We start from the raw sequence: 22,650 nt of genomic DNA on the forward strand, positions 1-22,650 counted from the left end.
GGAGAGAGAGTTGAAGATAAAGGAGATGGAGTTTGAGTTGAAGCTCCTTTGCAAAGATACATCCAAGCTAACGGAGAGGCAACTGCAAGATTATGAGAAGATATGTAAGTCAATTAGAGAAAAATATGGAATCGCATGATATAATGATATTAATCAAAGTAGTCAGTATTCAAATGAGTCATTATTTAAATATGTCATTATTCAAACTAGTTCTTCGACTTAGACATTATGTTGCACTTGTATCTTTATCTTTATTCATAAAATTTAAGAGGATTTTCACACTTCTCAATTGTGTAATATTGCCTCATCTTCTCATCAAATTCTCTCAATTTAAATTATTTATTCAAAATCTAAAACATATTTTATATAATCAAAGTTATTTACTTATTATAAATTATAATTTAATTCATATATTAAAAAACTATTTATTCATACTAATATCAATTAATTAATTTCTTATGCAAACAATCAACAATAATATTTATTTATTTATCAATAGCGGTTCACATCCTGATTATAAATCTGGTTAGAAATATCCCACTATCTCACAATTCAGACTAAAAAAACATTAATAATTATTTAATTATTACAAAAACAAGGCGAGGACCTGAAAAAAGAGTTGGTTTTACACAGTGAAAACAACTAAACGGGGGGATAAGACGACTTGTCGGAGAGTGAGTAGGGTGTGGTCGGCGAGGCACCACCACCACCAACAAGCAAATGGCTGCTACCATTGGCGTTGGCGCCGCAAAAGCCATATCAATCGCAATAGCAGTTAGGCACCTCCGAACAAAACCTTACGCAGCAGCAACAACAACAGCACTTGCTCTTCTTTCACTCCACAAACCTCTCTTCCTCCCTCATTCCTCTCCCTTCTCCTCTCGCCGCGCTTTTTGCGCCGCGACGCTTCGCACCTCCGACAACAGAGTGCAACAGTTCCGCAGGAAGCTTAGGGTTTCCGAAATCAAAGAAGGCGACGGCGCCGACGTGCTCGGCCGCAACCTAGTCGTGCAGGGCTGGGTCCGCACGCTTCGCATTCAGAGTAGCGTCACCTTCCTCGAGGCAAGGCATTATTAGGCAAATGAATTTCTATCGCAGTTGGCATTCATACTTACATCGTAATTACTGATTGAGTGGTAATTTGTTGATTGTGTGTAGATTAACGATGGTTCTTGCCTTTCTAACATGCAATGTGTGTTGAATTCGGAGGCTGAAGGTTACGATCAGGTATGCTTGCTTTTTGCTATGTTGTTGTTTGTGGATTTTTATTTATTACTGTCTCTCTTGAATTGAAGGTTTGGAGGTTGTTATTAGGTAGAATCTGGCTTGGTTACCACTGGTGCTTCAGTGTGGGTGCAAGGAGTTGTGGTGAAGAGTCAAGGATCGAAACAGAAAGTTGAATTGAAGGTCAACAAAATAGTACTGGTTAGTTCTCCTTCATTCTTAACAGTCTTTTAACATAGAGTAAGTAGTAAATGCAGTTTTTGCGCCGTCAACTAATCAGAAATTGCCATGTATGGTTATATTTTCAGATTGGCAAAAGCGATCCCTCCTTTCCCATCCAAAAGAAAAGAGCCAGCAGAGAATTTCTAAGAACAAAAGCACATCTTCGTGCGAGGACAAATACTTTTGGTGCAGTATGGTTTCCCTTTTTTTGGCATATTTATACCTTAACCTGCTTGCTTAGTTACACCTTTACTTCATTATGTAAAAAGGAACAATTCCTTAATCTTCTTTAGTTTAAATTTGTCTTAAAATTCTTCAAATATTCTTGTTTTTCATCTATCCTATTATGTGATGCCAATTTCTAGATGATTGAGTATGCAGCTGGTTTCCTGTCATTCATCATGAAGAATTTCTTTACGAGCAAAAATTGTTTGAGGGTGGGGGTGGGGTAGGCATCTCCAAAAATTTGATGCATTCTATTTACTGGTGGGATGCCATTGATGTTGATCATGCTTCATGTGGAGTGCAAAAAATAGTCTGACCTAACTAGTTATGTTGTCTCTTCAATTTGTACCTTATCAATTAAATTCATTGCAGCTACTTAGTAGTTTTTGCAATTTATCTACCAAGAGGGTACTCAATCAGTTTACATAATCTTCATATGTTCATGAAGAAAATTCGTACAGTGGCAATGAGTTTTTAGGTGCTGGTTGTTAATTTCCTTCCCCATATTTTTTTATTACATATAATGTTTTGATGTTTAATGTACTTTATGCATAAAAGTCTGACTGGGTATTAACTCATATAAGTTCTGTTACTATTTTCTTCTAGGAAGTTACCTTATTTTATATTTTTACTATTATCATTTTCTTTTTGTGATGCAAAATGTATTCAGGTTGCAAGGGTTAGGAATGCATTGGCATATGCTACACATAAGTTCTTCCAAGAAAATGGGTTTGTATGGGTCTCCAGTCCTATCATCACGGCATCAGATTGCGAGGGTGCGGGTGAACAGTTCTGCGTTACTACCTTGGTATTCACAATTTTACGAGCTGCTTACTTTTTATATTAATATTTTTTTATCAAATTTTATGTTATTGATGCACTTTGAATACTTAAGGGCTCAGTTTTTCCCTCCTCTTCCCTGTCCCACCAAAAAATCTCATTAGTGGGAAATTTGTTACAAAACAAATGGTTGCGGGGGAAGAAGTCCTGCATCCCAAATTACTATGAAATAGAAGAAATAACTCATGCAATTCACATTATAGAGCAAACTAAATCTTTAAAAGAGAATATTATATTGTCCTTTACTAAGGTTTGGTTTTAGGCTAGATTCTGGAGTAGGAGGGGACCTATGGCCTATGGGGTGCTGCTCTTTGGCTTATTGAAGAACACTTGTTAATATTAATTTAGCAACAACAACCAAATCTCATTATGTGCAATCAGCCACATGTGTCAATCAACATCATTGAACTCCCTCATAAACAATTTTTTTAGTAAAACTATTTGGAGCAAAGCCTTTTGAATGGTTTTTCCTAATTTTTTCATTTATGTAGTCACTCTTGTCTGGAAAATATTCTCAATACTTAAAAAAAAATTCAAAATTAACAAATCTTATATGGTCAGATTTTATTTGAATTCTTTAATACATCTAGTTTTTGAACTTTAATCTTTAAATTCTACAGAGGACATGCAGAGTTATTACTTTGTTTAGTCAGTACTCAGTAGTCACAACTCACTACTATTGGTCCTTTGATAATTTTTTCCCCTCAACAAAGGAAGTTCGTTTCCGTAATTCAAAAATGGTGCAATGATAGTGTTGTAACTCATAAGTCTGTTAAGCACCGATTTCTTGTCTTGTTAAGCATTTAGTTTTAGATTTTTCTCTCTTCAATTTACAGATACCAAGTTCTCATGAAACTAATGATTCTCCTGTTGATGCTATTCCAAAAACAAATGATGGATTAATTGACTGGTCACAAGTGAGTAAGATCAATGTCCCTACTATTTTGATACAAGTTGTCAATGTTCAATTAGTGTGCAAGTTGGTTATTGTATTTTATGTACTAATCTGAAGCATTCTGTGCATCAGGACTTCTTTGGAAAACCAGCATTCTTGACTGTTTCAGGTCAACTCAATGGTGAAACTTATGCCACTGCTCTCTCTGATGTACATAGTCATCTTCTCTCTCTAAATTTTAGTAGTTGTTTTTGTCTTCTTTAGAATCTAGTATTTTAAAATTGATAATTGAAATAAACTTTGAATCTTGTACTTATGAAGGTGTATACATTTGGTCCTACATTCCGAGCAGAAAATTCTAACACTTCTAGGCACTTGGCTGAATTTTGGGTCAGTGATTTCTTTTTTTCTTACGTGTTCAATTTGAATAAACAGGAAGCTGGTGTTGGCATCCCTTTTTGTTTCTAAGCTACTCTGTCTTTCTTATTGGTTGTTGTTATGCATGTGTAATCGTAATGGAACAATAATTAAAGGACATATATCACATTGTTTGTTCAGATGATTGAACCGGAGCTTGCATTTGCTGATCTAAATGATGACATGGCTTGTGCAACTGCTTATCTCCAGTTTGTAGTATGTTACATTCCACAAATACTACAAAGTTGTTATGGCCTTTGGATTATTTCTGCAAAGCTTAATTTTATATTATGATTTATTTCTTCGTATTAAAGTTTGTGCGCTTCATTTATTTGTTTCTTGAAGATAAGACATGTTCTCGATAACTGCAAGGAAGACATGGAGTTTTTCGATGCATGGATTAATAAAGGAATCATTGATCGCTTGAGTGTATGAGTTCTCAGTGTAACCATCATATTGCTGTCCTTTATCTGATTTATACTAGGGCATATTAATTTTAATCATCAGTTTGATCTCTTCATATTATTTTGATGTTATTATAAAAAAGGATGTAGCAGATAAAGATGTTGTGCAAATAACCTACACTGAAGCGATAGATCTGCTGTCAGGAGCAAATAAGAAATTTGAATTCCCGGTAACTCACTAATATAGATTTTTTTATCATTTTCAGTAATCCTGATGAATGTGCAGTTACTTTTGTACAGTGCTTTTGCTTTATTCTATCCCATGACCATTTTTTAAAATCAAACATGAAACAAGTATTTTTTTGTGCTGTAGTGTTTATTGTTTAGCAAATCAAACACACCAAGAGGATGTCTTGTAACTTCTCTTTTGTTGCTACCCACCAACCCTTGGACATTCCCCTTCCAATTCTAATCTGCATTTCATTCAGAATGTGTTATCTGCTAAAATTATTATTCCCAATGTTGTTCATTGATCCTTGTATCTGGCTCTAACTAATGTGACTCAAGTTTTGTTGTCATTGTTGTATAATGTTGAAATGTAATCAGGAAAAATTCCTATAATTAAGCTGAAGATCATTCTTGTAATTAGCCCAAAGATTTAGGATGATTTGCATTTCCTAAAATTAGGAAAATTTGATGTGATTTGATTTGATTTGTATAATTTTTATTCTTTTATTTCCTTGACTAGGTGAGATAAAGTCTATAAATATCATATGTAATCTCTGTAAACACAAGTAAAAAATACAATTCAGATGCATTCCTTTCACGTCTTTCTTTCAACATATAAGCTTGTCAGTATTTGACATATTTTCTACTTGCATACACAGGTGAAATGGGGTAGTGATCTTCAGAGTGAACATGAGCGTTATATAACTGAAGAGGTATTCAGTGGATGCCCTGTGATAATTAGAGACTATCCAAAGGCATGCTACTTTTCCCCTCATCTTTTGGATATGGCATATGGAAGACATTAGAGGATGGCATTGTAATTATTTTTTAGGTCCCTCATAAATGACTGTTTTGTTTTAGGTCCCTTATAAATTTTTTCATTGCATTGGATCCCTTATATATCAAAACTTTTGTTTTGAATCTGTGTCGTTAATTAAGTGATGATGTGACACCTTGTGAATAAATTTTTTCAATATAATCAGTGGTTCAAATGGTGTCACATCATCACTTAATTGACGGTACAGACTCAACAAAAAATTTGATGTATTAGGGATCCAATGTAATGGAAAAATTTATTAGATACCTAAAATAAAAATCGATCATTTATCAGGGACCTAAAACATATTAAGCCTATTTTTTAAAAAGAGTGTCAGTGTAAAAGAAAGACCAACAACTTTTGACCTTGGAGGCAAGATATACAATCCACAAAATCTGAAAGAAGTGGCTGAGAAAATAGAGTAGAAGTAACATTCTTCTAAACTTTTTTTCTTCTGCTCAACTTACACCCCTTCTCCTTTCCCTGCTCAAAAACTATAAAGGAAAAAAAATGCAAAATTTTACCTTCGGTTTGTCATCTTTTTACTAAGGTCACCACCACACACTTAAGTAGTATGAAATGAACCAACCGTCAAGATTTATTGACACTCTTACTAAATATGCTCCACACACATATATTGAACCAAATGAAATGAAGTTATTGACTTTTATTTTTTTCAGGATATTAAAGCATTCTATATGCGACAGAATGATGATGGAAGGACAGTTGCAGCCATGGACATGTTGGTTCCAGGGGTAATCTATAAGATATCTCCTTTACTATAGGCATCAAGTAGTGTTTGAGAATATCAAATTTTCAGTACTATCCAAAAGAATAGTGATTTAGGTTTGATATTACATAAAAAAAGAACCTTATTTGTGTCAGAATGTTATTAAGCTGGGGCCTGGCATGTTTGCCTGATAGGATAACATGGGAGTTCCATGGTATATAGCTCTTTGATTTGGGGTTAAGCCTTGTGATTATATACCGGTATTATGTTCTTATTTATGGACAATGCATACTTGTGTATATGTCCTTATGATGTGTTTGTCGCTTTGTTAGATTGGTGAACTTATTGGTGGAAGCCAAAGAGAAGAAAGGCTTGAGTATCTAGAAGCTCGTTTAGATGATTTAAAGCTGAACAAGGATGCATATTGGTGGTATCTTGATTTGCGTCGATATGGTTCAGGTCAGATGTCTTCCCCTTTGAGCCTCTTTTCCTATTTGAACCACATTGTGTATAAGACAAAAAACATTTTCAAAACAATAGATCGCCCATTCTTTTGCTAACCAGCTTTGTTTCTCTTTTAATTTCAACGGTCTCATTCCATCTTTTGGGTCTTTTGCCCTAGTCTAAAATTATGTCATTTAATTAAAAAAAATCTCATTTCCCAAATCCTCTACAATATTATCATCAAGTTAGAGTATATAAAACAGTTACAGAATTCATACTAATGTTGGTGTCTTTCGCAAGGACAAACATTTCTATGAGGAATTAATTTGTTGATAGAAATCTTCAAAAGACTAATGGGTGATGCCATTCTTGTTCTTATTTGTACTTTTTTTGACTCATGATATGACATGATACAGTGTCTTCTTGAATGCAGTACCTCATGCAGGCTTTGGTTTGGGGTTTGAAAGACTTGTCCAATTTGCAACTGGAATGGACAATATAAGGGATGTTATTCCTTTTCCTCGAACTCCTGGCTCGGCTGAGTTTTAGACCTTGCAGATATAAGGGACTTCACAATTCATTTGTACGATTCAAACTGTATTTTAGGCGATAAAGTATCTTGCGTCTTTTTTTTCTTTTATTTTGAAAAAGAAAATTTCTTGCTTCTAAATGAAGTATTTATACATTCTGAACTGAGTAGAATGCAATTTTGAGGCAATATAATGGTGTCTTCCACATTGAGCTTATACATTATCAAATTGTATTGGATATTCATGATATATAGAAATTGGATCCTCTCCTGCAGCTTACCTCTCCAGTTCTCTCCAGCATCATTTTCAGCCTTTGGATGTAATTACCCGGATGAAATTATAAGTTTAAAGTCACTTAAAGTTGAGAGGATCCACATCTTGATATATATATAAGACAACTTATAAATGAAATTTATCGGCACTGCAGAGACCAAAAACAAAAAAAACATTAGATTGCAATAATAAATACGAAATTGGAGTCCAGGAGGGAAATCCGTATTGGTGACGGGATTGACCATAGAATCGAACCAAAAGAAAATAGAATTAGGATATATTGAATAAAGTTCTCCATAAATATATTTAAGAGAAGAAAATAAGGACATGTAAAACAAGTTTTTCCACAAGTTAATACTAAGTTAATGCATAAATTAGAAATAAGCTTTTAAAGACGTTAATGGAGAGAAATTTTATTTATTTATAAATAAACTAATTTTAACTTATTATGATTTTTATTTTCCATAAGCTAATACTTAGTTAATGCATAAATTAGATTTTTTTTTCTTCATGGAATGATTAATATAATCAAACTAATGCAAACGTCCTCCAATATGACTTTTTGTATATTGACTAATGCTTGACTAATTTGATAAACGCGTAAATAAGAAACAGGAAAAAAGCACATAAAAAACAGAATTATAAGAAATAGAAAAACAAGACATATAATAACAGAATTGATGTTTAAAACCGCTTTTCAGTTAAGTATTTACTTTCAAAATAACATAACAAATTACAAAAAGTGTCATAAATAAGAAAACCCAAAAAGATATGAGATTATGCAAATCATGAACTATATATATTAGGAACAGACAATATGAAATAATGCACTATTTCAAATGTAGGGATATTTTCATTCGCTTCGTATATTTAACGGTTTATTTTGCACTTTTTATAGGACACATGAAGGACTAATTTATAAAGTCGTGATTAATTTAAACGACTTCAATATTAATAGAATAATGTTACATCTTTCCTGTTCAAATTTACGAAGCACCATAGACGAAGCATTCTAACCAACTGCCTCTAGTGCAATAGTTCAAGACTATAACTGAAGTTAACAATACACAGCTCGATAAAAATAAAATAAAAAATCAGAATTAACCAATAGTTTTTTAAGTAAAATAATTAAATAATGATTATAATTTTATACTTGCTTTTTTTTAATATAAAAATACACCCCACTAATGTATCAAATCGATAAATCAAAACTCATCAAAAGCGCGTTGTGGAAGAGCCAAACAAAGGATTAATCCAATATACATGGACGGACAAATCCCATTGACGCATAGATTAATCCCACACAAGAAAGACGACAGTATGTAAACACTAAAAGCATGGCGTAGTTGGTAAGAGAACATATTTGGTTTTCTTATTTCTTAATTTGCAATTACCGGAAATTGAAACAAAAAAAATTAAGCAATGAAAGACGACATAAGAATAAGACAACAACTACAAAATCTAAAACCCGCTACAATAATTTAATTGATGAGCTTGGCATTCCCTGTTTACCTAATTGCACCCCTATTTCTAATTTCTAATAGAAACAAAACAACACAATCGTGTGTAGAAGAAACTCTTTACACAATTGTCAGTGAGAAAGAAACATATTAACTAGCAAAAAACTCCTTCATTGAACCATAATAAGAACTATCATAAAAGTTTGAGTTCATCAATCAAATCAAAACAAGTGATACATTTCACAAACTAAGAAAAACCATGATCTTCAACACGCCTCCCTCACTTCTCCGAGGAGTTTGGTCCACGCTTCTTTCCGAATCCCACCACTACAATAAAACAAAACAGGAAAAAAAGCAAAATTAAAACACACGTCATGGTATCCCCAAACTCACAAGCCCTACTATTCTCTACCACAAAAAAAATCAGATTTTTCGGCAGGAAATCGAGAAAAGGATAAATATTAATGGGGTTGAACATTGTGGGGGGGGGGGGGTGCATGAGGGTATAGACATCTGAAAAATCAAAGGAAAAAAGAGAGGGAGATAAAGTTACCGGCGGTGACGAATCGGCGGTTGTATTGCATTCTCTTGTGAGCGCGTCCGCGTGGCTTTTTCTTCTTGTCTTGCTTCGCCACTTTGGGAGTTTGTCCTCTCACTTTACCCGCACGTGCGAGAGATCCGTGAACCTTACCTACAATCCAAACATCATCGTTTTCGTGTTCAGAAGAAAACACCGGAAAACCACTGAAAAGGAATTGGAGAACAACTCACCCATTGTGATGAATCGCTGCTTCTCTCTCTTCTCTTTCTCTCTCTCTCTCTCTCTAGCTCGCTCTGTTTCGTTGAGATGCAGCGGCTACCACTAAAACCTCAGACACTGAAAGAGATGCTCTATTTGTAAAGTTAGGGTTGAAGTTCTGGGCTCAGTTACGGGCCTTTTAATAAATTTGCTGAGCCCACTTCTCTTGTGGGCCGCATCATAGCCCCTTACTATTTGCATACGTATATTCACAAAAAAAAAATTAAAAGTAATTTTTCAAAAGAATATATATATATATATATATATATATATATATATATATATATATATATATATATATATATATATATATATATATATATATATAAAGAATGCTGAAACTTAAAGAAACTAGCTCGTTAAATAGTGTAAAATAAGTCATATTAGTCTAGTTATATAAATATTTTTCATTTTATCACTATTTAAAAAAACAAATTATTCTATCAATGATTTATGTGAATAATTACTGTAAAAAATTTAATCAGTCAAACAATCAATTAACTCAAATGGTTTAATTAATGAATTTTAGTTGAAATTTATTATTACGACAAAACATGTCATAATTAATTTTATATATTTTCTTATTTTTATGGTAAAATTTGTAAGAAAAATAATTTGTTTATAATTTTCATAAATAATTAAAGTAAAAAATTAAGTGAAACAAATAATTGCTTAAATCAAATCAAATACCTTAATTGATTTATTAAAGGTAACTAATTGATTTATCAAAAAATAGGTGTTTTTTGTGTGCTTACCATGATTTTAGTATCACAAAATATGCTAAAATTACTGTATATGTTATGATATTCTAAGTCGTATGATTAATCTGTATTAAAATCGTATGATCAATCATAGATACATCACTTCTTGTTTTTTTTAGAAAGAGTACCTTAATTCTTTTTAAATGGAACTAGGGAAGCTCAAAACGGGATTTGATTCAAGATTATGTAACAGAAACACACTATGTTCATATATATATATATAGAATGATGGTTGAGAATCTCACAATTGAAAATCAAGTACCTTTAACCCAAAAAATAAGCACACATTTTCACACCCCTTAGCTTAGCGGAAAGTGGTTCATTAAACGTCAAAAAATTTCTATTTGAATATGTTGGCGACGTACATGTACATTGATGTTTAACAACTATTCTATAAGCAAATAAGGCATAAAAAATCTTTCTAGTTGGGGGTGTTCTATCATTGTTCATGTAAGAAATCAAAACCAAGAAGATAGAAGAATGGGAAACCTCCCTTACACTTGAAACCAGCACTATGATTGTCCCTCTATTTAGATCAGAGTAATTAATTGTTCTTCCACCGTTCCTGTGTTTCCAACTGCAATTCCACCAAGAGTTTGAAAGTTAGTTAAAGAGGAAAGGGTCACTAATACCACATTGCACGCCATTTTTTACACTTGTTTTGCAAAAAGTAAAATGGACAGAATGCCTTTGAATTAATGAGTGTTTTTTTCTTATTTTATTGTTCCTGTGTAGGAATGGTATGATAAAAACGGTGTAGAATTATTATTATTGGGAAAGTTGAAAGAACAAAAAAAAAAGACAAATATTCATCCTCTCCTTTTCTCCCCCTCTACCATGGTAAAGTGCAAATTCATTTATAAGCAGTATGATAACTCTAGCTATGCAATTCAAGAGGCATTTAAAGGTCTCAATTTCACATGGGATGATGAGTCCACCACTTTGATCAAACCCAAATTCTTCTGCAACCTTTTCCAACAAAACCTTGAACAACGTGTGGCTAAGGTAGCTTGTGGGAATGATAAACCTACGAAGCTCAGGCCCAACATAGACGGCTAATTATCCTTTGGGAACATCATATGGTGGTTGAGGGCTGTAACAACTTTCCTCATCAGAGTCACAATACACAAGATTTGTTAGCCCCCATGATTATGAGACACATCAGAATGATTGCTGGAATCTTTTCAGCCTAGAGTCACATTTTGCCACTTCTGAAACATTTCCTTCAATCTCACAATCTTCTTAATTCCATGCAATTTGGAAGCTCCAGCATCTTCCATTGATAAACTCAGCAGATCCAACCCAAACTATACAGGCTATGTTTCGATTTCTGTTCAAAATGCGGTGCACGAATACAGGTTATGTTTTGCAAAAGGAAGGATCCGGCTGCCTTTTCATATTCTATTTTGCTTCAAAAGTCTGTTTGTAACAATAAAACAAACATGCATACAGTCTCTTCAGATGTCACACTAAATGCCGAGAAATACCTGAAATAAGTCAACTTTTAAATTCTTTAAAAAAAGTATCATGTTTTCTTTATTATCTGGCTGCAGCATAGAAGTATTTAAAAAATAATCAAAAGAAAACTAAAATATAGAGTGAGATTTAATCATCCAAAAATATTACAAAAGGGAAAAAGGAAACTAGAAGGTTAAAAATTGAAAGCAAACTAAAACGTCATCGTTTCAGGTGCAGCCACCACTAAACCCTCGCAAAGCCCTAATAATACGTTCCTCATATCCGAGATTGCATTCTAATAAACACAAATGGCTTTTCGTTGGGGTTCTCTGTCGCGCTTCTTAATGTCCATAGCTAGGGCCTCACTTCGACCGGCGGCGCCGTCACCACTCGCCGCTTCCAGGTGCCGTTTCAGGAATCGTTTCAAAACGCATTTCCTATCAGCCGTCGTTATAATTTTTGTAATTTCCTATTGAGAACGTGTTGTTTTGGGACGGGAATTTGGGGCATTTGGATTTGGGGTGCACACAATCGCTTTTATCTCCGTCACATATCATACAGGGCCGGCCCTACGATAAGCCAGGCCTAAAACAAATTTGGGGCAATTTTCACTTTATACTACAAGCTTTACATGTTTTACCCTTGAATTGACCCTGCTATGGGATCATATTATACCCCAATGGTAGACAACTTGAAATCTTAGTTATAGCAGAGTGCTACTAAACCTCAATATTCACATGGCATTAATATTCTCTTCTCTACCTGACTACCTCCCATAGTGCATAGCATGACGAGAACATCTAATTGTATTGAACATATTCAACTAATTTTTCTTTTTCTTCTTTATTTTAATTTGACAGGGAATTGTACATCCTTGTGTGGAGCAAGATATCATTACAAGCAACCTACGGTTAGTCATTTCTTTTTTTCCTTTTCCTTTTCTTTTCCTGAAATTATAGTTATGCATTCAATTTCTTGACAATCTGGAACAGCTGCATTAGTTTTGAATCGTTGTATTTGACTGTTAATTGCTATTTCCACATGGTGTTGGTTTTTACGATCTCAATAGATAGAAACAAATAAGTTTACTTGATAGATGGTTAGCATCGGTGACACTAGTCTGATTTATAGCTTTGTTTGTATGAGAATCAGCTTATATTTTGGGAGTTTTTGTCTATTTTGTGATTGTCTTATGAAATGGGATTGTTCATGTTTTTGAAGTGTATGTGACCTGCACTTTGATGAAATAACTACTAGTATTAAACTATGATTATGGTTGTCTGTGTCAAGTATAAAGATTGGAGATCAACTACTAGTTTGCTGTCAGCAGAGGAATGAAAAAGATGGAGAATGAATTGGGGGAGTATGATAATTTGTGCCATGCTTTTCACTATTTCTGATTCTGACTATTCTGAAGATGCAGATAAGTTTAACATTGTACTATGGTTTTATGTACGAGTTTATTGGTTTCATATACTCATCTTTAGTTACCAGGATCGGAAATTGTGTTCATTTGATTGAGAATTACTGGAGAAATTGGTTTATTACGAGTAACTATTTTGTGCTTCTTCTAAAAATAGTTTCAGCAGCATTCATTTACTGAGTTATACAAGGGAGCCATGATAGAAAAGCATAATTTCCTTTCTACTATGACTACTAACAACACTACTGAAGAAGGGAGTGAACAAGAACAAATGCAAGTTCTTTTAATTTGAGAGGACAGATTTGTGAGAGTGTGCAATCCTTTTATAAATATGTCATAGCATTCAAAACTTACTATTGATTGTGTTATAATTTTTGATGCAGGAATGTTGATTATCTATATATAGACCATTTCTCCATTTTTTGTTAAGATTATGGGCACTTAAAAAAAACCATTGAGTATTGTAAAACACCCATGCAAAATTTGGTAATTTTCTTAGTGTTAATGTTATATTTTGACTGACAACATGTGTACACTTTGCAGACTAATTGTTAACGTGTGTACAAGCATATGATTTGGTCATTGAACAAGGACTCTCCAGTGTTATTAGAGTCGCCTTTTTTCTTATTGTCTAATTTTTACCTAGATGAGTGGTTGCTGAGAGTACAATCTATAAGTTCAATGGCTACATAGCTACTTTATCATACAAATGCAATAATTTGACCCCCCCCCCTCCAAAAAAAAAAAACAGAAGACTTAAGAGCAAACATTATGTACTTGAGCTTGTTGGAAATTTACTTCTATATATTTCTTCTAATGATTAAATTTTTTAAGACATTTGAGAACTTCAAAATGCAGAGAATAAAGTCATGTGAATATTGAGGCTTAGTAGCACTCTGTTCTAACTAAAATTTCATGTTATCTACCAAGAGGGTATGATATGATATCTGAGCAGGAGTTAGGTTGCTGATTGATTCTGGCACTTTAACCAAAATGGAAAGAATAAGTTGTTGCAGTAGGTCACATTTCCTTGAAAAATTTCACAATCCAAGTCTCATATAAGATGGCAATAATCCACCTACTTATTAAATGCGAACCTACATGTCAGTGTTAGCTTCCCTTGTTTCAGAATACATAATTGTTGTTGTACCTTGCCTATATATTTTAGTAGATGACAATAGTGCATCATGCGAGTTTATTAAAATAATGCTCGGTTGTTATTTTGCACCTTACTCTTTAAAGACTTCCACATACATTTCAACCAATGGTCTACTAACTTGAAGGAAGAGCTGTCTTAGGGGGCTTTCTCTTTTTGTTATGGCTCCTGTGTTTCTGTGTTTTGTTCTGTTGGTTGGGTTAGGCAAATTTGCCTTGTACATTTTATCCTTCATCCAGTACACCTAGTACTGATTATATATAATACTATCTATTTTTGCTGTGCAAAAAAAAAAAAGGATGGTGAGGAGAAGCATATCAAAGTCCCTGTTGGAATGTCTATGTTAGAAGCTGCTCATGAAAATGACATTGAACTAGAAGGTAAAAGCTTTGATTTTAGAATTCTTTTATTTCGCCTCAAGATTTTAGTCTTCTGAATACTGCTCCTTTTTTTTTTTACAAAAAAAAAAGTCTTACATAGCACATTGGTTTTCTTTGATTCATCTAGCAACCCTAACTATTGGGATAATCTTTTTTTTTTTTTTGGTTAGTTTTCCACTTTTCCTAGAATCACTTTCCATTCTGGTAGTATATTTTGGGTGTTGCCTTTGTTTAGGAAAAAGTCCCCTTAAAAGGAGACTGTTTTTAATATTAAGGTTTAGAGACACACTACACTTTTAAATCAAATGAAGACTGAATACACTTTTACTTGCCTATTTTTGCGACAAGTTCACTTGAGAAGAACATTATTCTCTTCTTTGCTTACGATGTATATGCTGACCCTTCTCATGTGCCACATAGCATTTCAATTTGCATCCGGTCAATTATCTCACCTGGCCAGTTGCATAACATATTCATTTTTTATTTATACCTTTACTTGTCGTCCCTTTGCCATGTTATAGTCATGGTACATCATGAGTGATATGATCTATCTAGTGAAATGTTGCTCGAAATTAGTTTTAGCTTAATTTTTTGAAATACTGTTTTCTATTTACAAGAGGGTCGAATTACTGAACTTTGTGCAGGACGTTGAACAATACAGTAAACTGGAAGATCCAACTGATGAGGAAAATGACATGTTGGATCTAGCTTTTGGGCTTACTGAAACATGTTGGATTTGAAATTTTTGTTTTACATTTTTGTCCCCCCCAAATTCGACCATGACTAATTTTGGAAACTATGCAGATCACGTTTGGGTTGCCAAGTGATTATTGATAACTGTGAAATTTGAGTTAAATTGATAATTAATTTTGGTTAAGAATGATTATAATTTTTTCATTTTACTGTTATTTTTAATGAAATAATGAAGAAATTAGTATCATTGTATCTTTTTATCAGGAGAAGTCAAAAGAAGAAATTTCAAGTGCTTTGAAGGAAAATTGATGCAGAAACTACAAGAAAAAGCCTTGAAAAAAAGTTGGAGATTTGGACAGCTCGCTTAGCGCACAAGATCGGCCCAACGCGGTTGCTTGCTTAGCGGTCAGCTCACACTTAGCGCGAAGAAGGCTGACGAGAAAGTCCAAGGTTGTGCTTAGCACAAACTCCGCATTATGCGCATGATTACATTGTCACTCCCGCTAAGCCCAAGAATGCGCACTTAGTGCGAAGTCAGTGTAGAAAGTAAATTACCTTAGGTCTATGAGTAGGAAGTAGAAGAGAAAGACACACCGAGTCTCAGAGCTCTTTATTGAATATATTCAAAGTTTGAGCATCTCTTATAGGAGAAACTCTCATTCTCTAGTCATTCTTCCCTTTCCTTATTTTAGCCATCCAATCCCTTCTTTCATCCACGTTAAAGTGTAAAGCCTCTTATGGCTATGAGAGGTTAAACCTTCATTGTTAGGAGTGTGGTAGACCAACTCTTGTAATGTAATTCTTTCTTATTATTAATTTAATGTAATCTTGTTTCTATTGCTATTTTCTGTGCTTATCTATTTATTATGGTTTGATCATCGTGTTTAGGGGATACTGCGTTGAAAAATAATTTTTTTCTAAAGAACTAGAGAAGGGTATCAAAATGAAATCATTGCTAGAAATAGAGTGATATTCGTTTAGCTTATTTCATGCATCTCTAATCTTAATGCGATTTATTATTTTTATCTTTGCAAAAAAATTTGAGAGAAAATAATAGATAAATTAGATTCTTCATGCAGGAAACCAATGATAGAGTGTCTTAATAGATGTGGGTGAAAACAAAGATATCATTAGATAGAGAAAAACATTACCATTGCATCACAATCATAAGTAGTCTTGATATGTTAGGTCCTAACATATTGGCATTCTGAAATCATTTTTCTGCACTTAAACTATTGTTTATTTTTCTTGTTTTCTTTTTCTTTTACCCTCAAATTTCATGCTTATAATTCTTTATCTCTTCTATTTCTTCTAATTGCTTAAAATTTGGATTTTGCATAACTTCTAAGTACAATCAAAGTTCATGTGGATTTGACATTTAAATTTTCAAGTATTTTACTACTTAAGATAAATTAATATATATGTCAACAAGTTAACAATTATAAAACCTGAATGTGACGGAATTCGTTTAGCTATTCCTGCTGCCACTCAAAACTTCGCCATTGATGGCTATGTGCCAAAATCACACTAGTAATGACTCATTTTTTTTGGGTTCAATGCAAATAGTGCCTCTTTACCAGTTTTGTAGTCTCATCGATTTAGATAAATTAGCACTTATTGATCACAGGCATCATTTTTGTATTTTTCGTGTTCTGGAGCACATCTATATATCAAATTAGAGAGATCATGGCGTAATTTTTGAAGTGTTACATATTGTATGTCAATAGATTACTTGTAATGTATTATTTTTTTTGTACCAATAACTTGTGATCAAGAACTTCCAAAATATCTAAATTTAAAAGACAGAATGGAGGAGGGCATAATATTTAGTTCTGTCTGGATAGAGAGTATTGATTCAAAACCAAACCGATAGTAGTTTTCTTGTGTTGTTTAAGTTGCGACCTGATTTCACTATTTATGTTTGACAACATTTGTTTGCGAAATAAGGTCCGACAAGCCACAACAATACCTTGGTCTGCATCTTGAATTTGTTTGATAATTATGTTTGACATTTGTCGTCTATCACGATCAGATTTTAATTTCAAGTGATTTCTAACATAAAATGGAGTAAATTTGACTATCGAGTAGATCATAATTAAGGTGTATTAATTTAGTATTATTCGTGTGTTTCAGATCAAAAAGTGTGAAGTGTACATGCATATTAATGGTTAGGTTAGGAGGATCTAGCTGGGTTATGTTATCGGTCCTTAACTCTCATGCTGCATGTGATCGATGCACCTCTCAAATGGTTGAATCCAAATGTGAAACCAACCTTCCGTAGCGCGAATTCCCTAACAAAATATATTCAATGAAAGTTTGTGTTGGAGTTGATTGAGGAAGGTTACCGGCATTCTTTGTCGGGCTGCTTCTAACTTCTAAGCACCAAACACAAAATGTATCATGTCACATTATTATTACTTTTTAAATAAATATTGATTTGAAATTTTAAAAAGATTATATAAAAAAATCACGTGAAAGAAAAACAGGTTGTGCATGTTTGACGAAAAAAAGCTTCATGCTATTCAAAATTTCTATTTGTTGTTGCAGCATTCGTTTCAATATTTTTTTAATCAAATAATAAATAAAATAATTGAAAATGAATAAAAAAGACAGAATAACTAAAGCACAATTGCCTTTTTTTATTGTTTAAACTTTAAAGGAATAATAAAAGAATAGAACAAAACTTTAACTACTACTTTGCTTGAAAGAAAATTATAAGAAAAAGAGAGAGTAAAAATAACTTTTTTTTTATTAATTCATGAATAAAAACGAGTTTTATTATATTTTTGTTTTTTAAAATTTTATTTATAAAAGAGTGGAAGGGAGATGATAAAAGATAGAAAAGTTAAATTAAAAAAATTAGAAATATATTAGGGCTTGTTTGTTTCCATTCTCATTTTTATGTTTTACAAACCGATTTTTAAAATAATTTCATATTACACGATACTCAAGTTCACATCCAAAATCCATTAAAGTTATGTTTAACAAAAATAATTAAAAACTAAAAAAAATAATTGATAGTAAAAAATTGAAAGTTATTAAATTAACTTATTAAATTATACTTGTTTTGATAAAATTATTAATTGAATTAGTTAATAAATATATAATGACATATATGATCAAGTTAATATAATATAAAATTATTTAGATTGAAATCATCTGTAGTTTTTCTTACACGAAAAATATTAAAAAAATATTCACTAACATATTATTTTAAACGCATTCTATTGGTAGTTAAAATTTATTAAAATTCACCAAAATTTGTAAATTTCAAATCTTATTTAAATATTTAATTATGTAATTTTTAATAAATTTTAATTAAAAAAGAGTGTTGCTAACACTTTTCTTTCTTACAATTTAAAGGACTGATCCAGTCCCTTAATTTTTTTATGCTGTAATAATAAAGTAAAACTTGATTAATTAAGATATTATGAATCATTGGATACCAAACTGCACACAATGTAATTGTTCAAAAGCCCCAAACTAAAGACATTTTCATCATTTGTTGATACATTAGTGAAAGAGAAAACTAGTCTCTTTGACTCATCTACTTTAGAGGTTTTTTAATCTTTACTTATAGCATTCCTACCTATCTCTCAGGTTTGCGCTAAGCATTCCGTGTTATTTGAGAAATTACAATGGCATCCCTTATCTCTTTAGTTTATAAGTGGTCACTGTAGACTTCAGTCACTGATGAGAATCCTTTTTCTTTCTAAAGGAACATTGACCAAGTGCCATACACGTGACTCTTAATGCTCTAGATGTCTTTGTCACACACCCTTCTTTGCAGTAAATGACATTTTGATCCTTTAGTGAGTGTGAAAGGGATTTTCCTAGTCCTACTCTCCTCTAAGTAGTGGGAGTTTGGTTCAGCCTTGACAGGTCATTTTTCTTTAAACAAATCATTGTTAAACACCTAGAGACTTTGGTTCAGCTTTGACAAATCATTGTGCTTTAAAGAAATTTTATTTGTAGAGATTTTGTGAAGCTGTAATTTACCCAAATAAATAAGTATTGAGTTAATTTGTTATAGGTGAATGATGTTGATAACCTGCATGTTTAAGGGAATACTTGAGAAATATAAAAAAAGTTGGAATCATGGGTGATAATGTTTCCTATCATATTTTTTCTCTCCATGTTTCTTTGTTATTGTAGTTGTTATCCAATATTCCTTTAGTTGGAAGGGCCCTCTTGAAGATTCTCTAGACTCAAATATCATAGTAGTTTTTGTCAATTACTTAATCTATATCCTACCTTCCTCTGACGATTCTACTGATGTATCAAAGCCTTCTTTTCAAAACTATAATTATTTTCACAACGACGTTAAAATGCTGACCTATTTAGCAGTATTAGGGATGGGGGACCAACAATGGTTAGTTGAAGTAATTGAGGCTTAGACTTCTTAGCATGTAATTAGGTTTGAATCCTATCTGATGGTATAGAGAAATCATTCTGAAGAGGAGAAAACGTACCTTGAATGCTAATAAATTTGTTGGAAGAATTTAAAAATTCCAGTAACCGATTAAGATACTCCTTTGTAATCATATGAAAAAAAAATAGGGGTGGGGGACCTGCACCAAAAAGAAAGGAAAAAAAAGGTAAAATTGGTATCCGGTGTCAAATTGCAAAATGACTTGCAAAACGCATAGATTAGGAAACAGATATGTTTGCCTTTCAGAACACGGAGAAAGCAGCTAATGAAGTTTTGTAAGGTTTATCACAAATGACAATTAGCACATTGCAATAGAAAAGGTTGGGAATAAATAGACGACAATTTTTGTAACGTAAAATTTGTCGTTTATTCATCTTATCTATATGGCCAAATTTCACCCTCCAATCCCAATTACGCATCATCGTGGAAACCAAGCTAAAGTAGTTAGGACCAGGGCTGGCTTTCTGATTTGTCCTATTTCCCCCCACTTTCTTTGCTTTTCTTCATTGAATCTCTACCTTAGAGGATCCAAATCAATGATCCATAACTAAGTCTCATGTTCGGTTCACGTTTCTTACACTGGCTTGGGACAAAACTTAACAGAAACTCTAATGAATCCCATCACTGTTCAAGTAAATTCTCGTGAAGCAACGTTTCACATGCACAGCAAAAAAAGGTCCCATGCTTCCCCCATGTTTTTTAAAATTTCTTTGTCAAATTTATTGCCATTTACTATTATATAGATATATATAAAAAAAAGTCCTCGTTGTTTATATTTAGTTTATTAATTTATTTTAGCAGCATTTGATCGGCATATAATTTATCATATCATAAATCTGATAGTACGGGACCTCCTCCTTTTACACCGATATACTTCGTTGTTTTCAAGGAAGATAAACTGATAATGTCTACCATAATAAAACAAAATATACTTATCATTAACCCAACAACAGAATAACCTTATTCAGAAATTGAAAGGCTTTTTAAAAATCTTCCTAGTCATCTCCGAAACTCCAAGAGCATCAGAAGAACACACACAAATAAAAATTAATTGTATAGTTGTATTCTAAGTCTTTCTTAGGAATCATTGCTTTCACGTTTCATGCCAAGACCCTCAATACAAGCATAAAAGAAGGCAAAAACAAAGGGAAAAAGAAGCCATTTATTTATTCATTCTAACCAAAAGTGCAAGCTGGAAGGACAAATTAGAAACCGGTGAAACAGAACCAAAGCATTAAAACAGAATTGCAGCGGCGCTTTAGTACTTGAAAGGCCAGAGTTATTGGTCCACAACCAAATCTCAATTTTGCATTGAAACTACGTTTAAAACCTTATAGTACGATGAACCAAGTTGCGTACAAACCAATAAAATTCACTGTTAACTAGAAATTCACCATGTGAGTTATAACTCTAGCCGTATCTACCAGTTGAAACAAAACATAACTTATAGTTATATTCAGCTACCATTGTAGAATCAAAAGCTTTTGATCTGTCAATAAACATAATGAAATATTCTCAGCTACTTTTATAAAGAAGAAGAAGAAGAAGAAGAAAAATTCACTTTATGAGTAACACCACCAGACAACTAAACATTAAACAATTAAAACATATGCCAGATCGAATTAGGCATCAGAAACAACGCTAAGATCGTCGTCTTCGGCCGGAGCAGGCAAGTTGAGATCTATGAAGCTCTGTTTCAACTTGACAGAATGATTAACGGTTGAAGAGGAAGAAGGAATTAGGTGAGATCTCTTGTGTCCACCGAGCGCTTGGCCAGAACCAAACAGCTTGTAACAGAAGGGGCATTCAAAAACCTTAATGTTGTTATTACTAATGATGCTGTTATTTTGGGCTTCCTGACGGGGAGAGCACAGGGTTCTGTGGCTCCCAAGAGCGCGAGAGGATCGAAAGGATTTGTGACAAGCGTGGCAGAGGTGCTTGGAGCGGACTTTGTTCTTGAGCTTGATCTCTGATCCGCTGCTGCAGCGAGTCTTGGGTGGACCTGCATTGGCGAGTTTGTGTTCCTGCCACGTGTCGCGGGAGAGCATCATGAGGCACATGGCGAGGTCTTCTTCGGGGGAGGTGTCGGAGACGGAGCTGAGAGGTTCGGCTTCGGGGTGTCCGAGGCTGAGCTTGGGCATGGTAGATTTCCAGTTGCGCTTGGATCGTTGACGAGTCGGGTTCTTATTAGACTCTGTCTCGCTCTCTCTGTCTTCAGGATCCAGAATCCTCAAGGTTTTCTTAGGATTCTCCCTTAAAGATTGTTCTTGTTCTGAGTCAGAGGAAGAGAAACAAGAGTGAAGCTTTGGAGGGAGAGGGAGAGGGAGAGAAGCAAGGTGAGCCTTCATGTGCCCACCAAGGGCTCTGCCATTGCTGAAAGACCTTGAACAAAGCTTGCATTTGTGTCTATCCATCACCAAGACTTTACACACTACTACAATACAACAACCACTTCAACTCCTTCTCTTCTTTCTCTCACTCACTCACTCACAAAAGTGTTTTTGGGAGAACTTTAAAGGAGTAGGTGACAAGCATTCCTCCACCAAAAGACACACACAACCCCAAAAAAAAACTATGACTTTTTTTTCTTTGGCGTTCAATAAAAGATGAGTTCTTGTGTGTGCGAGCTAAATGTCAAAACACATTATTAACCGTCGCATTAATTATTCAGCGCCCAAAATTAAGAAAGTGTGATCGTGAACAGAGAAAGAGCCATAAGTAACATGCAAACCTTGCTGCCCAATTCGAATAACCTTTTTTCCATTTATTGCTTCCAGGTCTCTCCAAAGCACCATTAGGATACTTACTGCTTTTATTATTACATAAACAGCTGCTTTTA

At 33.5% G+C, this 22,650-nt stretch overlaps 4 protein-coding genes across 4 annotated transcripts; 2 read left to right on the forward strand and 2 right to left on the reverse strand.

The window, feature by feature from the left end:
• The first annotated feature begins 543 nt into the window (after positions 1 to 543).
• Positions 544 to 7,192, forward strand: LOC100796860 (asparagine--tRNA ligase, chloroplastic/mitochondrial). The gene is made up of 15 exons (XM_003550860.4): positions 544 to 1,062; positions 1,159 to 1,227; positions 1,315 to 1,425; positions 1,533 to 1,637; positions 2,342 to 2,479; positions 3,348 to 3,428; positions 3,539 to 3,616; positions 3,728 to 3,796; positions 3,965 to 4,039; positions 4,169 to 4,252; positions 4,371 to 4,457; positions 5,115 to 5,210; positions 5,953 to 6,027; positions 6,335 to 6,461; positions 6,880 to 7,192. Exons 1-15 carry the CDS (start codon positions 721 to 723, stop codon positions 6,993 to 6,995), a joined length of 1,653 nt encoding a protein of 550 aa, XP_003550908.1. The 5' UTR covers positions 544 to 720; the 3' UTR covers positions 6,996 to 7,192.
• A 1,667-nt stretch (positions 7,193 to 8,859) lies between these two features.
• Positions 8,860 to 9,667, reverse strand: LOC121173836 (40S ribosomal protein S30). Its single transcript, XM_041011207.1, has 3 exons — positions 9,481 to 9,667; positions 9,263 to 9,400; positions 8,860 to 9,036 (listed from the first exon to the last, which is right to left on the reverse strand). The coding sequence occupies exons 1-3, from the start codon at positions 9,482 to 9,484 to the stop codon at positions 8,990 to 8,992; spliced, it is 189 nt and encodes a 62-aa protein (XP_040867141.1). The 5' UTR covers positions 9,485 to 9,667; the 3' UTR covers positions 8,860 to 8,989.
• A 1,439-nt stretch (positions 9,668 to 11,106) lies between these two features.
• Positions 11,107 to 16,910, forward strand: LOC121173814 (adrenodoxin-like protein 2, mitochondrial). The gene is made up of 6 exons (XM_041011042.1): positions 11,107 to 11,274; positions 14,449 to 14,706; positions 15,183 to 15,212; positions 15,331 to 15,413; positions 15,491 to 15,509; positions 16,812 to 16,910. The coding sequence occupies exons 1-6, from the start codon at positions 11,107 to 11,109 to the stop codon at positions 16,908 to 16,910; spliced, it is 657 nt and encodes a 218-aa protein (XP_040866976.1).
• Positions 16,911 to 21,133: 4,223 nt separating this feature from the next.
• On the reverse strand, positions 21,134 to 22,383 carry ZFP5 (zinc finger protein ZAT4-like). The gene has a single exon (NM_001317661.2). The coding sequence runs from the start codon at positions 22,223 to 22,225 to the stop codon at positions 21,434 to 21,436; it is 792 nt and encodes a 263-aa protein (NP_001304590.2). The 5' UTR covers positions 22,226 to 22,383; the 3' UTR covers positions 21,134 to 21,433.
• Between the last annotated feature and the right edge of the window lie 267 nt (positions 22,384 to 22,650).

The sequence above is a fragment of the Glycine max genome, chromosome 17 (genome assembly GCF_000004515.6).
Source record: "Glycine max cultivar Williams 82 chromosome 17, Glycine_max_v4.0, whole genome shotgun sequence".
Classification (NCBI taxonomy): Eukaryota; Viridiplantae; Streptophyta; class Magnoliopsida; order Fabales; family Fabaceae; genus Glycine; species Glycine max.

Bases quoted from the DNA above. Each gene is read 5' to 3' on its own strand.
- LOC121173814 (XM_041011042.1), top strand. From the start codon at position 11,107: ATGGTAAAGTGCAAATTCATTTATAAGCAGTATGATAACTCTAGCTAT. The intron at 11,275-14,448 runs GTAGCTTGTGGG...GAGCTGTCTTAG, and splicing joins TTGAACAACGTGTGGCTAAG to GGGGCTTTCTCTTTTTGTTA. The intron at 14,707-15,182 runs ATTCTTTTATTT...TTATACCTTTAC, and splicing joins GTAAAAGCTTTGATTTTAGA to TTGTCGTCCCTTTGCCATGT.
- LOC121173836 (XM_041011207.1), bottom strand. The intron at 9,037-9,262 runs GTAACTTTATCT...GTTTTATTGTAG, and splicing joins CCGCCGATTCGTCACCGCCG to TGGTGGGATTCGGAAAGAAG.
- LOC100796860 (XM_003550860.4), top strand. From the start codon at position 721: ATGGCTGCTACCATTGGCGTTGGCGCCGCAAAAGCCATATCAATCGCA. The intron at 1,228-1,314 runs GTATGCTTGCTT...GGTTGTTATTAG, and splicing joins AGGCTGAAGGTTACGATCAG to GTAGAATCTGGCTTGGTTAC. The intron at 4,253-4,370 runs GTATGAGTTCTC...ATTATAAAAAAG, and splicing joins GAATCATTGATCGCTTGAGT to GATGTAGCAGATAAAGATGT.
- ZFP5 (NM_001317661.2), bottom strand. From the start codon at position 22,225: ATGGATAGACACAAATGCAAGCTTTGTTCAAGGTCTTTCAGCAATGGC.